This window comes from Astatotilapia calliptera, chromosome 11 (genome assembly GCF_964374335.1).
Source record: "Astatotilapia calliptera chromosome 11, fAstCal68.1, whole genome shotgun sequence".
Taxonomy (NCBI): domain Eukaryota; kingdom Metazoa; phylum Chordata; class Actinopteri; order Cichliformes; family Cichlidae; genus Astatotilapia; species Astatotilapia calliptera.
In genome coordinates, this window is record NC_137432.1 from 21,631,828 (window position 1) to 21,649,356 (window position 17,529).

The 17,529-nt window shown below is 41.5% G+C and overlaps 1 protein-coding gene across 3 annotated transcripts; it reads left to right on the top strand.

Moving 5' to 3' along the window:
* Positions 1–3,322: 3,322 nt before the first annotated feature.
* stx17 (syntaxin 17) lies at positions 3,323–16,979 on the top strand. Of its 3 annotated transcripts, none has more exons than XM_026183961.2 (8): positions 3,323–3,483; positions 3,720–3,840; positions 6,302–6,510; positions 6,607–6,672; positions 11,070–11,396; positions 12,172–12,222; positions 13,933–14,019; positions 16,111–16,979. In XM_026183961.2, the coding sequence occupies exons 3-8, from the start codon at positions 6,388–6,390 to the stop codon at positions 16,378–16,380; spliced, it is 924 nt and encodes a 307-aa protein (XP_026039746.2). In that variant the 5' UTR covers positions 3,323–3,483; positions 3,720–3,840; positions 6,302–6,387; the 3' UTR covers positions 16,381–16,979. The 3 variants fall into 3 exon arrangements, with proteins under 3 accessions (XP_026039746.2, XP_080164118.1, XP_026039747.2); XM_026183962.2 differs by having other exon boundaries at positions 3,330–3,483; positions 3,720–4,007; XM_080307992.1 differs by lacking the exon at positions 3,720–3,840.
* The last annotated feature ends 550 nt before the right edge of the window (positions 16,980–17,529 follow it).

Below are 17,529 nucleotides of genomic sequence, written 5' to 3' on the forward strand. Positions count from 1 at the left end.
GTGTGTGTGTGTGTGTGTGTGTGTGTGTGTGTGTGTGTGTGTGTGTGACTTGTCAGACACAAAAGCCTCTTGACAGGTAAAAGGCCTTGTCTCTCTCCTGGGGGACCCTCGGGCTCTCACAGAGAGTAGAGAGGGATTAGGAAAGTGAGGAGGGGGAGGAAGAGGGCGGGGAGAAGAGCTTCATGTTAGCATGAGGTCCAGATCAGCCTCCAGCCTCGTTAAACACCATCGATCGGCACGGTGACATTTCACAGCACATGCCGTCTATACTGTTACCGCCATCACTCACTTGCCGTCCTGCACAACAGCGTTACCGCTAACACAGACACACACTCTCTGTCTCTAACAGCCAGGTGATTGATAGCAACTGTTAGACAATTGTGAACAGCTCTACCTGTGCATGTGTGCGGGGAAAAAAGAAGAAGTGGGTAGAAGCAGAAGAAAGTGCACAAAAAAGTAAAGAGTGAGCACGCACCACCACCTCTTCTGTTTTATGATGTTTAAACTTTCCCCTTTGTGAATAAAATAACCATTTTAGAAAGATGAAGCACAATGGCTTTCAGTGACACATACTAACCTGGAAATGCCCATAAACATTATCAGTTTATTACTTATAATTCTGTGTGTTTGTGAGTGCATGTGGCACATAACAACAAATATCTGTCCAACACTTCGCCCTCCTTTGGTTTGGGGGAAGGTGCGTGGGGACTGTGATGTGTTTTTTAATGAGTATGCAGGAAAAAAACATTCACACTTTTGTCTTCTTTTTTAAAAAAAAAGTGGTGTGATTGTGTACATGCGAAAGAAAATGAATGAAGTGTTAATATTCCTCCTACAACTGTGTTACTTACATGTAAAATAACATGACATGAAGCAGAGAGCATGAAAAGCAAAATCTACGCACACACACAGACACACTCACACGCTGAGCTGTCACTCTCCAAGCCGATCGATCAGTGCTGACAGATAGCAGATACCCAGAGTCTTAATTAGAGGTCCCATTAGAACATATAGACACACACACACACTCACAGATTCAAAGCATGTATTCTTCTGGTTCTCAATTCATAAGTTCTTTTCATAAAGCCATGTATAAACAACAGCAAGCATGTTTTCATGTACACATCAAGAGGGCAGGGAAATTAAAATCATGACTATGTTTATGTAGCAGCTTCAGGTTCATGTCTGCTTTTTGTGGAAGCAGTGTCCTGGCTTATTGGACCACCTGCCATAGTTAATGTTATTAGAAACACCTGTGTTTTCCTACCATGACTTGTCACAAAGTCTACCATGACAAAAAAAACCAGGCCCATATCCACCGAGGCATCAGGATGTGCTAATCACACCTGCCACAACAAAAACCAGTAAAGATTCATGAGGTAAGACATGAACGGAGCTCCCTGCTTGCTTCCTCTCCTGCTGACAGACCTCCCGGATTAGAATGAAACAAATGGCACCTGAGTCCTCCTGGGACCCCAAACGACACATGTTTAAACACACACGGTGGTGTTTCATTCACGCCAAATCACTGATTCCGACTATTCACTTAAACCGGTGGTGTCAAACATAAGGCCCAGGGCCCAGAATTGGCCCATCAGAGACTCTAAACCGGCCCACTGGACAGCTTTGGAAAATGTGAAAGAGAAATTGTGTTTTACAATGGTTTTTTAAAAAAAGGAAAAATTCTTTGTTTTATACCTAAATCACAGTCTGAGCAACAAGCTAGCAGAACATTTCCTGTAATTTTACAGATTTATTTCTTACAGTTTAAGCCCAAAGAGTCATGCTGACACATTTCTTTCATTTCCTACAGCAGCCGTTCTTTATCGTGTAGAAAAACTGGGAACTGCTGATGAAATTTCATGTAATGTTCGTATATTATAACTGACAGAAAGGGCAGTTTTACTGGTCCAGCCCACTTGATGTAAATGAGTTTGACATCCCTGACATAAACATAACCTCACAGCAAGTCTTCACCTTAGACTTGAATGATTTACATAACGGGACATGCTTCTTCTTTGTAAGTACCCTTGATGTGCCCACATCAAGGGTACAACTTACACACGCTCAGACACCTCCTCCTCCTCCTTCTCTCTCTCTCTCTCTCTCTGTCTCCACAAACACAGAGACAGAAACATTTTTGATGATGATTTGCTATTTAGGCTGTCAGCTCTATTCCCTCCTCCCCCTCAGTCTGCAAGTCTGGGAGTCCCCTGAAAGTGGACAGACACACTGGCATAAACACAAGCAAACACATATGAGCACACACACACACACACACACACACACACACACACACACACACACACACACACACACACACACACACACACACACATTAACAACATGTGTACAGCACCAGGGGAAATCCCCTGTAGCTGGGGACTGTGTGCTGTGGCCCTTCGCATTGGAGCATCCGCTGAGGGAAGAGTGTGTGGGGGGTTGGCCTAAATGTCAAAGGTAAAAGGTGCTGAAGAATAGAAGTGGAAACATGCAATAGACCCACTCACGCTGGCTGATCTCACAGTAGAGGAGGGGGAACCCCAGTCTTTCTTCCAAACGCAACACAGACAAAAAATATCACATCTAATGTTTCCTTCCACAGGATTGATGCTGTTTCACGCACGGTAAAAAGCGGTGTGGAAGATGCGCAAGTGTGAACAATCTAGCATTTCTAACTTGTATTTATTTATTTGTAGCACATGTTCATTTTAGTTTAAATGTCTGGCTGGCAAAAAAAAAAAGAAAAGAAAAAAAGAAAGGGCCATGACACATTTTTGAAATGTCATACATTTTCACTTTCACGGTGTATTTTAAAAAACAGTATGACCACATATCAGGGCTGAGGCCAGCAGCTTGGAAATGACTAAGCTGTGAAGTCCAAACGCCCGAACAAAACCCCAACCAGCTTAGAAATGTTAAGTAGCCACAAAAAGTTGATATCTGTGTTAATTTAACTGGTCAGTTTCGCTGTTATGTCATCGTTTATCTTTAACAAAGAACATCAAATATATTGTTTTAAATCTAATAACAATATTCAGATAAATAAGGCTTTTTGGAGGGCAGGGTGAAACTAGTGGCTACTGCATCCTAAATTTTTTAATGTAAGAAATTGAGTGTGCAAATCTTTTAATTTTTTTTAGATGAAGAACAGATGGTAAACAGTCATTTTCCTGAAGCAATAAAATGTGACAGATGGGGGAAATAAACACTACCGTCAGCGGGAGTATTATTTTAGAAACATGTCACTGATTCGCTATCAGAACAGGGATCACGGGGTAGTGATGAGGAACATTATGTTCTGCGGCTGCTGATTGTGGTCGGAAACTATTCGCGGACGTACTGGGAGCTGTTTATAAACAACACCTCTGTCCGAAGAGGCAGCGAGTTGTTGTCTGAACGTTTAAGTTTTTCTTCACAATATGGAGGCTCGCAGTAGTCATTAGCGAGTGTAAATGACTTTGTCGAGTTGTCTTTTTACTGGTAAGTGTCGATGTGCGCCCTGTGAGTTTATGTTTTCAGCAGCGGGCTGATAGCTCCCTGTATCCGGGTGAAGTTACTGAATTAGCTAGTAACTCCGTCTGGGAAGTTTTCTGCCGTTCACAAAGCTCTTGACGTCCTCAGCGGTTAGCTAGTGACACTAATGGATTAATTTAGCGTTACCTGCTGGGCCAGTCTGCTGTCATTAGCCAAACTGAGTGATTTCACTTTCTGTTCAGGGACAGTTCGTGCGACGTGGCCTCGAAATGTGGACTGAAGGGAACAGTAGAAGGCGTCATCAAACACTTTACGTCACTCCGAAGTTAATTGCCATTAACGCTGGAACAAACGAAACAACAAGTAAAATAACCTGGTGTTTTTGTTCTTGTTCTTGTTTTTGTTTGTTTGTTTTGGTATGAACTGCTAATAAGAGTTATATTGCTGTGCAAAAGTTTTGAGCAACTTGTATGTGGGCCTCTGGGGAGAAAATCCAGGACTGACTGTTCCATTGTGCTTTTTCTATTCAGGTATGCTTTTGGAGAATCTGACATTGTATTTGGGATTAATGTCATTGCTGAAAAATTAATTACCTATGGCTTTTTTTTAGGTTTGTTTTTTTTTTTTGTTTTGTTTTGTTTTTTTAAAAGATATCCCAAGCCCCAAACCATGACAGAGCCTCCAGTGTGTTTTACAGATGAATGTAGACACTCATGATTGTCTCCCTTGAAATTTGTATTCATGAGTCCATTACACCTGTTGCAAATATACATACATACATGCATACATGCATACATACATGCATGCATGTTTTATTTTCCCAAATTGGTTTTTGTGTAATTTGCCCTTTTCACCATATTTCTATTCCGTATGAAAGGCTTCTTGACAGCCACCCTTCCACTGAGACCATTTCTAATGAGGCTTCAGTGAACAGTTGGTGACTCAACTAAAGGACCAATTTCATTTATTTCTTTCTCAGGATACACTGCTCACTATGCCGAAATATTCCAAGTTTTTACCTAATGGCTGTTGGGAATCACCATGTTGGTGCGAACACACTATTTTATGCCTGTCAAACTGTGTGAACATTGGATTTTTTATTTTTTCTCATGGATTCGACTAGGGCTGTGCGATATGACCAAAATCTCATATCCGGATATAAGAATTCTATCGTCCCGATAACGATATGTAACATTTTCTGTAAATTCTGTGAATCTCGTGCAGCTTGACTTGCGGGAAGTGTTAACAGCTGCGCGTCATGTAGCTGGAGTCGAGTGTTTTAACAGATGCATGAAACGATACATTTTTTAGCCATAAGTTGTAACAGCCGCCGTTTTCTTTGTGAGTATTTATTACACGGCGTGCTGCGGGGAAAAGGCTGTTCTAACGTTTGAGTCTAAGGTTTATTTTTTAGCACCTGGCGGCTCTTTTTTTTTTTTTTTTACTTCTCATCCGTAAATAATCTGCTCTTTCACGTGATTCAGTTTATTTTGAAAATTCTCAACAGGATCTTGAGCTTTATTGTGAAAGGTTTGTGTGGAACATAAACAAGCGGACACGCGATGGTGTTACCGTCGTTGTTGCTAACCATAAAGCATAAAAACAGGCGCTTGTCCGTCTGTAGTGTGGTTATATTAAATATAAGAGAAAGAGAGAACTTTAAGAAATTAATATAGCCACTACAGTGACCATCAAAACGATGAAAAAAAAATATTGCCGTAAACAGTTTATTTTGTGACACCACGAAATAAACAATAGCATAAAATGAAACGATAGACGTTTCGTCATCCGATATATATCGTTATATCGAACAGCCCTAGATTCGACTAAAACGAGAACAAATTGTGTATTTTTGGGACAGGCTGCCAGTAAAAATGTTTAACCAATTTTAAAATGTTTAATTTAAAATTGGTTATTTGCTAAGTTGTCTGTTTTCTGAAGGCATGCCATTGGTTCGTCACTTGATTTAGTGCCTTTGATATGCTTGAATTATACATATATCAGTTTTATTATAAACATCTACAGTACAGTGTGAATACAAAGCTGCAAGCTAGTTATCCTCACCAAAGCCCAAATACATGTCTTCAAATGATAGTTTAAACATTAATATACACGAAAAACTGGAGTTTTATCTAGTAACTGTCACTGTTTTTTGTTTGCTTTGTTTCTATCATTTATTTATTTTTTGCCATTTTTTTTAATGACAGTATTTACTGTACTTAAAAACATTTTGACTGTGTAAACACTTCTGTTATGCAGTCCTGTGGAAAACTGAGTACACCATTTGATCCAGTAGCTTGTAGATCCAAGATTCCACCACAGAATTTCAATCAGGTTGAGGTTAACTTTGAGCTGTTGCCTCAGCTTGATTGTTGTCATTCTTAGCTGTTCTGTTGTGGATTTGCTGCTGTGCTTGGGGTCATTGTCTTGCTGCATGAACCAATTTGGGCCAGGCTTTATCTGTCAGACAGATGGCCTCACATTTGAATCTAGAATACTTTGATACACAGAGGGGAATGGCTTGTACATGTCTGTTTTCATAAACAAATGCAAAACGTTAATGACTTAAGCTTAACTATTTGGTGTACAACAGTTTGGCCTGTTTTTTTTTTTTTTTTTTTTTTGTTTTTTAAAAAAAGGATAGTTAAATATGATTTTCTGTCACACCCCAGTGTAAGTAATGGTCTGATCATGGCCACACTTGTGCAAACTGTCTGGTTATGCCGCCGGACGCTGGCCTTTTGAGGTGGCAGTTTTTTCAGACTTACATGTGCTGCTGAGTTTATTAATTTTGTATATTAAAATACTCTGCTGGTATTTACAGTATCTGTGGGCGCAGCGAGATAAAGCTGAGCAGGTGTCTTGTCAAAGTTACGCAGTAGTGTTGGCTGTGGGCAGTCAGCGGGACACATGGCAGAGGAAGGCAACAAGCTGACACTGAGGCGCCTGGAGGCACCGATCCACAAGTTCATTAAAGTGGCTCTGCCCACAGACCTGGAGAGACTGCAGAAACACCATAACAACATACTGAAGGTGACGGCTCAAATCTGGCTGCACACAGGATCACAACCTCACTTTCAAACTCTTACTTCCAGCCTTCAGATAAATAACTCCTAGTTTCTTTCACAGTACCAGCATACCCAGCAATGGGATCGCCTTCATCAGGAGCATATTAATGCCAGCAGAACTGTTCAGGTATGAAGTGATAACCTGTGAAGTAAATAGAAAAGCAGAGGCGTGTTTGTGTGTATGTGTTTGTTTAGTGAATGTGACAATTGTTTAGAGGATGACATGACTCACCGCCTATTGAAATTCCTGAACAAGCATGACTCTGCGTATTATATTTTTTTGTCTCCAAAATGTGCACCCCATGACCTCTTTAAATATCGGATCTTGATGTTTCTGATCTGTGCCTGTCATGTTGTTCCAGTTTGAAGATCGAAGTAAAGACAGAGTAAAAGGGCAGCAACCAGTGTCTTTATCCAGTGTTTAAACAGGCAGCATTTGTTGTGACGTCTGAATGAAGGAGAAATGTGTCAGTCATCGTTACCAAGCCTGTTTGAAATGATCTGTGACTCAAACAGATGCCTTTTGAAGCGTGCCAGTATATTAAAACGAATACTGATTTGTGTGAAATAAGTCACTGAGCAACAGAAAAACAGCAGCTTCGCAGAGACAAGTACTCAACATAAGGTCCAGCTACTTTCAGGCACACCTTTTGCTCTTCCTCAGCAGATAGGGTTGATGGAGTATTGTTATAACTCTGCTGGGCGGGCTGGCAGGCAGGCAGGCAACACAGACACCCAAGTTTATGAATGTGATAACTCGAGAGCGAAGCAATGTAGGACTTTTAAATTGAGACCGTAGGTATCGATAAATCCCAGATGACTTTGAATCTCGGTGACCTTGATCTGAAGGTTGAAGGTGAGAGGTCAAGTTTTCTGAAAGTCTTGTGAATGCAATACCTTGAGAACGAGGGGACGTGGGGTTTTGGAATTCATACCTTCAGTGTACTAGGAGGCTGAGGGGTACCACTGGCCACTGCCAGTATTTTTTTTATTTTTTTATTGTTTTACAGTTGTGATGGAGGTGATTTGACAGTGAAGTATCCAACAGCAGAAACCACTTTTGAGACTGAAGTCTCCCTCTCTATGTCACCAGCTACGCTGCATGATGTTGATGACAAGAAAATTGCCTCCTGTTGAGCAAATCAATAGCAACAAAATCTGTTCAGCTGGAATTAACAGCATGTGTACATATACACAAACACGTACTTTTGGAAACAGCGTTATCTATATAAATTTACTAAATCAGGACAAGAAAAGAGCTGCTGCTAAACCTAGAATCCATCTTTCTTGTGTTGTGTCCGCATGTGTGTGAACTTGTTCACATAGTGAGTGTGAAATGCCTCAGGGGATGTTGTTGCCTAGAAGCCACCATGTCTCTGAAGGTGAAATAACTCCAAACAGGCACACATCTATCCTCTCACCATTACCCAGCGAACCCTCAGGGGTCCACACAGAGTGCTTTCCCATGTCTTCATGGTGTAAATCCAGAGTAGAAGTTTGTCTGCCCTGCTTTAGATGTTTGTCTGTGTGATTAATGTTCAAACATAGGAAAATAGGTTGGTTTATGTCATTCAGAGTTCCTATTTTGATCATTGGCACTGCATGCTTATGTTGATTTATTTTATCTGTTTGGAAAAAAGCCTGTTTTCCCACCCATCACCATAACATACTCTCTAGCTAGCCTAGCACCAAGCGAACTCCCAAGAGAAGATTGCAGACAGACCTCAGTAGCCCCACTTTTGCCACACGAGCTACTGCAAACACTTTAACACAGGAGAGCAGAGTCTGTACTGTTTTTATTTGCGGCATTTGTGTTTGAACTACATACAGTCACAGTTAATTTGCAGGCTAAAAGGCACATGACCTTTAGTGTGTTGTTTTTTTTTTTTGCTTCTGTGAACAAGGATATGCATATTCATGTCATGTAATTAGCAGAATGTGTTATTGGCACATCTCTGACAACAAAACAAAAGACAAAAACCTGTGAACCCAGGTCATGCTGCTGCCTGGAGGGATGATCGCTGCGATGTTCCTCAGCCTCATATCTAAAGCTTGCACCACTCTTCTTTTATATTCTGGTAGGAAAAAAAACAAAAACAATATGGGTGCAACAATGTATTGAAATACATGAAAGCGTACATAGAAATACAGAATCTGAGGCATATCAGAGTTTGTACAGTTCTAACAAGCTTGAACGTTAATACTTTGTATGACAACCTTTATTCTTCAACATAGCCTGAACTCTCTTAGCCAGATTTCTTCTCATTCAAAGCTCTTCTTTGGGTGTTGTCTGCCTTTTCTTCCTTTCTCTGTCAAGGTGATCCCACACTGCTCCAATAAGGTTGAGGTGCGGGTTCTGGGGAGGCCAGTCCGTGACTGATAGTGATGTGATGTTTGCTTTTCTATCCAATTAAATTAACAGACAACTTAGTTAATTTATGTGTAAACACAACACTAGTTAATCTCTTGAGTTTGGGGCCTTGCTATGCTTGAATTACTCGGTGGTCAGTGCTAAGTGGTTTAAGAAACAAACATTTAATTCAGTTTTATTTATATAGCGCCAAATCACAACTACAGTTGCCTCAAGGTGCTTTTTATTGCAAGGTAGACCCTACAATAATACATAAAGTGAAAAACCCAACAATCATATGACATTCCTATGAGCAAGCACTTTGGTAACAGTGGGAAGGAAAAACTCCCTTTTAACAGGAAGAAACCTCCAGCAGAACCAGGCTCAGGGAGGGGCGGCCATCTGCCGCGACTGGTTGGGATGAGGGAGGAAGACGGGATAAAGGACATGCTGTGGAAGAGAGACAGAGATTAATAACAAATATGATTCAATGCAGAGAGGTCTATTAACACACTGAGTGGTAATCAGTGATAATCGACAGGTACAAGAACACGACTGAAACGGAGTAAAATCAGTCCAAAGACAACCTTTGAATGACCTTCACAAAGTCTGGTGAACTATTGTTCAAGATGACTTTAAAAAATAACAGGACAGTCTGATTGCTTGGAAGTAAAATATGAAGGCTCAAAACCTTTGCATAATACTCTAGTTCACATCATTTTGGCAATACAACACACTGAATATGTGTGTGTTGTATTGCCAAAGAAGTTCATTTAGCCAATTGCTAAATGAACAAGAACTTGTGTTTTCTCTTGAATTCAACTGATGTTATGTGTAAAGTAAAAATCATATGTTTTTGGGCAGAATTGGTTTCAGTGATGGAATATATGATTGTTTTAGCTGTGAGTTGAATATAGTGAACTGTAAGGCACCTGCTCAAAGCACCAAAGGAAAAAAAAAGTTTAAAAATCTCATCAGAAGCATGTTTCTTCACAGAAATCATTGAATTCAATTCACTTTTAATTATATAATGTCAACTCACAACAACGGTTGCTTCAAGGTGCTTTATATTGTAAGGTAAAGACCCTACCATAATACAGAGAACTAACATATGACCCCTTATGAGCAGGTGCTGTGGCGACAGAGGGATGGCTCAGGCAGGGGCGGCCAGCTGTTGCCACTGGTTCGGGATAAGGGGAGGGGGACAGGACAAAGTAACCATAGTGGTGTGTAAATGCATAATGAGTGAAAAATGTGCGTCAACAAGAAACATTCATCGTGGGAAGCCCCCATCAATGTAATTAAGAGAGGATTCAGAGTCACATGATCCAGCCCTAACTATATGCTGTATCATCTTAAAAGTAGAGAGTTTGTCTGTCTCCCAAATCCAAACTGGAAGCTGGTTTCACAGAAAGGGGGCCTGAAAACTGAAGGCTCTGCCCCCCCTCTTTTAAATATTCTGGGAACCACAAGTAAACCTGCAGTCAGAGCAAAGTGCTCTTTTTGGGTGATATAAATCATGACCTGGTTGCTCAGAAAACTTAACATTGTGACCAAGAACCATTTTAATTGTTACTGAACTACACCCTGCAGACGTATCACAGTGCATCTACTGATGATGACGTGCTTGTGCTCTTGACAGAGTGACAGGATTTAATGTAAACGTTAAGGACTCCCCATCGGCTGAGCTATAATGTCAGGTAGCTGTGAGCTTCCTTTAGCTGGCGGATGTAGACAGCAGAAAGAAAGTAGTGTGTTTTATTTATTTATTTTTTTTATTTTTATTTTTTAAATGTCACCCGATCATGTTTTGTGCTTTGAACACAGAGTGAATGCCATCTAGTTCCATTAAATGAGGGAAGAAAGAAATTTCACAACTCTCATCCAAACAGTCTTTACAACTGGAGTGTCTGCATGCCAGAGGGAAAATGTATGTTTGATATTGAGATGATTGGAGATTTTGGATTTGTTATGCCACGTCTGCCTCGTCACATTTTCTATTTTTTTTTTTTTTTTTTTTTTTTTCTTGCATGTTTTTGTTTTGGCAGTGACGGCTGTATTTAACCACAGGTTTGCTTGTCCTTCTGGCCGTCCAAGTGTCCCTTCTCCCTCACATTCATACCACTCACTGTCATTCAAACTGAAAAATGTTCTCTTCTTCTGCGCCTCTGCAGCAGCTGAGAGCCAACATGAGAGAGATGGAGAAGCTGTGCACTCGGGTCCGTGCTGAAGACGCCGACGCTCTGGAAGCACTCATCAAGCCGGTCAGAGACAGGGCGTCAGCCGCCGCACAGGACTTCCTCCGTTTGCACTCTAACCCCGAGCCTCAGCCCGCTCCAGCGTCACCACCTGCCACTCATTCATCCAGCTGTGCATCCAGTAGCTGCCACACTGATGACAATACGAGCGACGTACCAGGATTTGGCAGGCAAAGCCAGGTCCAGCTCCCAGAAATCCCTCCTGATCAGAGAGCAGCTGAGTCCTGGGATAACCTGGAAGAGGTATGCACGTCTGGAACAAGCTTTAGTCTGCCAGTCATAGTCAGATATGTTCTAATTGTTAGGTAAGCTGTATGTATGTATGTATGAATGAAGGAAGTCCTTGGGAATATTCACAAATGTCGTGCTTTAAGCCTGTGTGTTGATTATAAATAAAATCATTTGTCTGTTATGGTGGGGTGTTTTTATCCTACAAGTTTTGACTTATTTCTTTGCTGTGATCTCATAGCAAACAAAGAAGTCGATTTATTGTTTCAGGCATGCAATTTCAATCTCTCTTTTTTTTTTTCTTCTTCTTTTTTAGGCCTAATAGGATAATAGCAAACCAACAAAACTATGCCTTACATTTGTTGCTGTATCCACAGTCGCTGCTACTGACTGGGTGGTGTTCTGTGGTCCTTTTTAGTGTGCTGATAGAGAAGCGAGGGTGAGGGGTTTCTCGTATGCATGAACTCTCACCTGGAAAAAGACTTTAAAAGCAACACAGCGGGCGTTTTTTTTCACAGGCGACATGTCATAGTTATCAGCATGGTACGAGAACCCTGAAACTCACACAGCTAAATTTAAATTCATGATTTATTTCACATGTATGCCATGATATCTGTTCCTGCAGACACATTTAGATCTATAGCACATCCTAATTAGTCAGTCTCGTTAATGCAGTTATGAATCCCATTCACTGACAGTCTGGACACTTTGTAGCTGTAGATTTGTACGATAAGCACCTCAAACAAATCAATACAGCATTTTAATTTATTTTTTTTTCTCCCCCTTTCAGGATCTGAAGGAGCTGAGCGGTTTGGTGACAGAGTTTTCTATCCTCGTCCATGTGAGTACAAACGCTCAGCTCTGCATTTCTTTGTCTACATGTGTGCACAGCCACCCCTGTGAACAAAAACAATGTGATAGAGGTCTGAGCACCTCCAGGAGGTGGGTGGTGTGTATTTGACCTGTGTGTGTCTGTGTGCGCGTGCTCGCTTGCGTTGCTTGGTAAGGCCCCACTGAGACAAGCTTACACAGAGCAGCTCCGGAGTAGTGCTGGGGCCCCAGAGGCCCTTCAGCGGAGGAGAGATTCAGAAGTAGATGAGTGAGAGTGAAGCAGGGAGAAAGGGGGGGGCAGGTTTTCACAGGGGGAGGAGAGAGGAGGGGAAACAAGGGATACATCGGAGCAGGTGGAGAACAGACGGCTCAGATTATCAGTCTTATCCTTAGGGATGGAGGGAGGCTGAGTGAAGGAGAGATTAACAGTGAAGAGGAGGGCGGGTAAAGATGTAGCTAGGCTGAAAAAACACAAAGAGGCACGGGGAGGGGGTGTGGCAGAAAGAGCATAGACATGTTGTGGTGTCTCAAGGGTGAAAGGAGCCGTTAGGGGAGTAATATTCCAGCACTCAGCCACAGTGGAAATACTGAGTGAGTGTGAGTGTGTGGTTGTGTCTGTACATGCGTCATGTTTGTGTCTGTTCCGATGTTGGGGCGCCTTCAGGCTTATCTGTATGTTTCTGTGTCTGTACTGAGGCAGAAACACGGCATGAAATTAATTCCCATTACAGTATTATAATAATAGAGCTGTCTGATTGTTTTGGAATTACTGGTGTTAAATGTTATAAACTAACAGCTACGAGGATCTTTTAAACATTCACCAAAACTCATGAACACAGTCAGAACATGGTTAACGTCAAATAACAATTCTAGTCAAGATTCTTTCTTTTGTGAGTGCTGTTATTATATCTGGTTATATTAGGATATTTTTCTTTTAAAATAAAAGTGAACAGTGGGTCATGATCACTTTTAATGGGAGAGTTACATTAACAGTTTTGGGCTTTGGCACTTTTGGTGGAGCTAAAAAAGGAGCTAAAGCTTTTTTTCCCACTTTTTTCTGACATTTTACTGGTTAAATTATTAGTAAAAGCCAAATCTGCAAATTTTTGATTAATCAGAGTAATTATAATAATTGGTTGTTGCCGCTCATTTTATCCCAATTCTCTGTGCCACTGCAGCTTTTAAGCTGGAAAGAAGAATGGTGCAGAAAATGAAAATGTGAAAAATCTAACACACGATCTCTAAGTCTAGGGTTACAGGTTTAAAATCTCCGAAAACCATCACAAAATAACAGGAAGCTTTCACGCGGGTATTCATAAGAGAAGCGGATTTTTAGTTCGCGAGAATGAAAGAAAGAGAAAGAAAGAAACCGTTTTGAGGAAGAAAAATGCTCCGGTTGTTATTTGGTCACTGTGTCCATCCAACCCTCACATGGAGAGAGACAGCTGCCACTCTGAATATTTCATGAGATCTACACAATGCCACACACGCGCACACACCATATGACCCCCACCCTCACTGAAATCTCCCTTGAATATACCTGCAGCCTCCAAACACACCCCTCTGTTGTTAACTTGTCCTGCGGAGCAGAATTTGGATGGGTAAAAAAATATCTGCACAACAATTGTGCTTACACGTGTGTCTGTGTGCGCGTGTTTGTAAGTGAATCTGCTTGCTAGCATATGAGTGTGTGTTAATACGTGTTGTGTGTGCGCATCAGTCCCAGCAGGAGAAGATTGACAGCATAGAGGACAACGTCAACACAGCCGCTGCCAACGTGGAGGAGGGGACCAAGAGCCTGGGGAAGGTGTGTATTAATGTGTGTGTGCTGATAATCTGATGTGTGTGCATGTGTTTGGGAGATGGGGAGATCGATGGCACTTTGCCTCCCAGCCATTCCACAGCGTTTGTCCCTATTGATCTGTTCGAATACGGAGGAAAGCTGCAATTAAGGAAATAGAGAGAGGAGAGGGATGGAGAGAGGCGGGATAAGAGGGGCGACAAGAGACAAGAAGAGAAGTTTGTTTGTATGTTTGCACGTGTGTGTGTGTGTGTGTAGCACTGAGAAGAGGTTTAAATGATTGTTTAATAGTTTTCCAGGAGCAGCACTGCCTTTAGCTTAGCACGCCCTTACACTGCTCTGCGCTGAGTGTAAGTCAGCAGACGACTCAGTGCCCTTCACACGTATCACACACTTGAAATGTCGAAAGGTTTGTGTGTAATACCCAGAATGAATCACCTGTTTTTGTCAAATGGCGCACACATGCACACGCACGCTCACGATGAAAATGAACAATCGTGCTTTTCGGTACAGATTTTCCTGACTTTACATTTAGTTTGAGAAATCTAAGAAGCCATCCATGTTTGTCTTTGTTTGAGCTCACTGTGGAGTAATTGGACTGTAATTACAAACACTCAGAGATGGTGATGACACACAGTCACACCTGTAAATGCTTACATAACTAAAAAAAACAGCCCTCTGTCATCTGCTTTCCTCTTTTGCTTCCTTTAGGACTATCTGCTTGCTTTTGAGTTTTCTGCCAGCACCAAAATACAGTCAGGGTAAATTTCTTTTTTTGAGATCATGACGTAGAAAAAAAATGTATTATATCAGCCTCTCTAGCACAGCTAACACTACTCAGTAATCTGCAGAAGGGTTGAGTTTAAATAAAGGGTCAGAACAATATTGACAGGCATCTTGTTTTCATAATTTTATCATTTTTCAGTTAGCTAATGAGTCTGTGTATGAAATGTATGAAAATTGTCATTAAATTACCCAGACCAGGCTGATTGTACTGTTTTAGCAGTACAATCAGGGATATTCGATTAGCAGCAAAAGCATCTTTTGGAAGAAATCAGGCAAAATTTATTATTTTATTAAGATTTTCTACCTTAAAGTGGACTTTAAATTGTGAATCAACCAAGTAAAAAGCAAACAAAAACATCTCTGTAAATTATTTGAGCTCTACATCAGGGTCTGTGCATACAGACTGATTAAACAAAAACCCTGTGCTGTTAACAGTCAGGACACACTGACCTTTAAACTTTTTTTCAATAAAGCATTCTTTTTAAGCAGTTTCTTTAAAATTAAATTGACCCAAATAAACTAAACGAAAGCTGACCTCTCTGTAAGGTCACGGGTAGATGGAGTGGGCCGCACATTAGAGGAGGTTGTGGAGAGATAAGGCGGGTGCGAAGGACGTCAGATGTTTTAACGCATTTGAAAGCTTGTAATCTGTCATCAGGTCAAACGGCATTACACACAGACACAGACTCATAGTCACACACGACACCCACGCTTCCTCCACCCTCCACACCTGCACCCAGAGTCCTTTTAACTCAGCTCAGATGAAATTAACATTCCCTCAACTGCCACAGGGGTGGGGACAAGCGATGCCAGCTTTTGAACTAGATTAATTTAATGGTGAAGTGTTAATCAAGTGAGTGTCCGCGTGTGTATGTGTGTGTGTGTGAGGTTGGTCAGGGAATCAGTCATTAATTGCCATCAGCAAAGAGCACCTTCCACTCTGATGATAACAGCTGTAATAACACACACAGCCCACATCTCTCTGATTTTTTTTTTCCTAAATGGAGATAATGAAAACGCTTTGATGCAGCCGTGGAAGTGACGGTTTACATTTACATACGCAAGGCTGTTTGTGTATTTATTTTCTAATTTCTCCCTTCTTCTGTGAGTTGATGTGTGATCATGAAAGACGCATCCAAACTCTATCGCTGTCTTGAAGCCACAAAGTACTAATGCCACCAAAGGTGTGTGTGTGTGTGTGTGTGTGTGTGTGTGTGTGTGTGTGTGTGTGTGTGTGTGTGTGTGTGTGTGTGTGTGTCTGCAGCGGTGTTAAATTAAACTAGAACATATCTCTTTTTCCTGTCTCTCCAGGCAGTTGGCTACAAGTTGGCGGTGTTGCCGGTTGCCGGGGCGCTGCTGGGCGGTGTATTAGGAGGCCCACTTGGCCTGCTGGCTGGCTTTAAAGCTGCAGGGGTAGCTGCCGCCCTGGGAGGCGGCGCCCTGGGGTTTGCTGGTGGCAACCTGGTCCAGAAACACCGCCGAGCCAAAGTGGATCTACAGATGAAACAGCTGACGGCGACGCCATCACCGCCACCATCAACACCACCAACAGATGAACCAGAGGCGAGGAAGGACAAATGACCCATCAGCCCCTGGTGTTCCACTGACCTATCACTGACAGTCCTGTATTGACTGACCAATGAACACCTCTGGTGTTGTTGAGCTTCAGAGAGACTGAATGTTGGGTGCTCGCCTTAAACATCGCTGTTACCAAGCACTGTGTAAAACAATTATGTAATGACGGCCTTAATTAAGAGTCACCTGCTGATGTTCCAGGGTGAATGGTGTTTCTGTGGGGATGTTTGTTTTATACACCACTGATTTTATGTTCTGAACACAGCACCAGTTTATACTTCAGGGTTTTTTGTTTTTTTTGTGCTTTTTGACTATTGAGCACAACTCTCTACTAAAAACAATGTTCAGCACTCAAATCAAATTACTTTAAGACGGTTTTATCAGACCCTACCAATAATGTGAGCAGTTAATCCATGTTGCTTAGGCTCATTTCCAGGGTGTTCAGGTTTACCGATGGCTATGCCTCAGTTGTTTGATGCAGATAGTAATGTGAACAGCTTTGTGTAAATTTAAGTGATACTTGGTTTTTATAAATTATATTGATGCACAAAGTGCTACTGTCCATACCTTATCCTGCTGCTGCCAAATAAAACATTTCTTTTTAACACTGGCTCTTCATTGGATAAACAGAATGAACCGCAGAAATGACAAAGCTGTAGACAACATCCTGTAAAATGGTTTTTAATTTACTTTTTTTTTTTAACTCTTCTTCTCCTCTGAGATGACAGGTTAAGAAATGGCATCACACTCCCCCCTGTTGGTCTGTATGTGGGCTGATATGTCATTATGCAGGTATCTGTTGGCCTCTGTGGGAAGGGCAGGATGCGCAGTACAAACTTAGCAATGGGTCCCCGTATTCAAGAGCTCCAACTGTGGATTCTCAAGGATCTAGTACCAAAAACTTGTAGACGTATAAAGACAGAAAAGCAATTTTAAGAGAACTCAATTTTAAGTGGCAGACTAAATTTCCACCGTTCATCATGTGGGTTTTCCCCTCATGTTTTGGCCTTTTTACTTTAGCATTGGGAAAGTCTCTTCTCCCCCAGCACGATGACACATTTATCAGATGACAGCAAAAAAAACAAAAAACAACAACAATCATCATGTTAAAGTACAGTATTTCAAAAAAGCTTCTTCTTTACTTTTGACTCCCAG

Bases quoted from the DNA above. Each gene is read 5' to 3' on its own strand.
- stx17 (XM_026183961.2), top strand. From the start codon at position 6,388: ATGGCAGAGGAAGGCAACAAGCTGACACTGAGGCGCCTGGAGGCACCG. The intron at 6,673-11,069 runs GTATGAAGTGAT...GCGCCTCTGCAG, and splicing joins ATGCCAGCAGAACTGTTCAG to CAGCTGAGAGCCAACATGAG. The intron at 14,020-16,110 runs GTGTGTATTAAT...CTGTCTCTCCAG, and splicing joins GGACCAAGAGCCTGGGGAAG to GCAGTTGGCTACAAGTTGGC.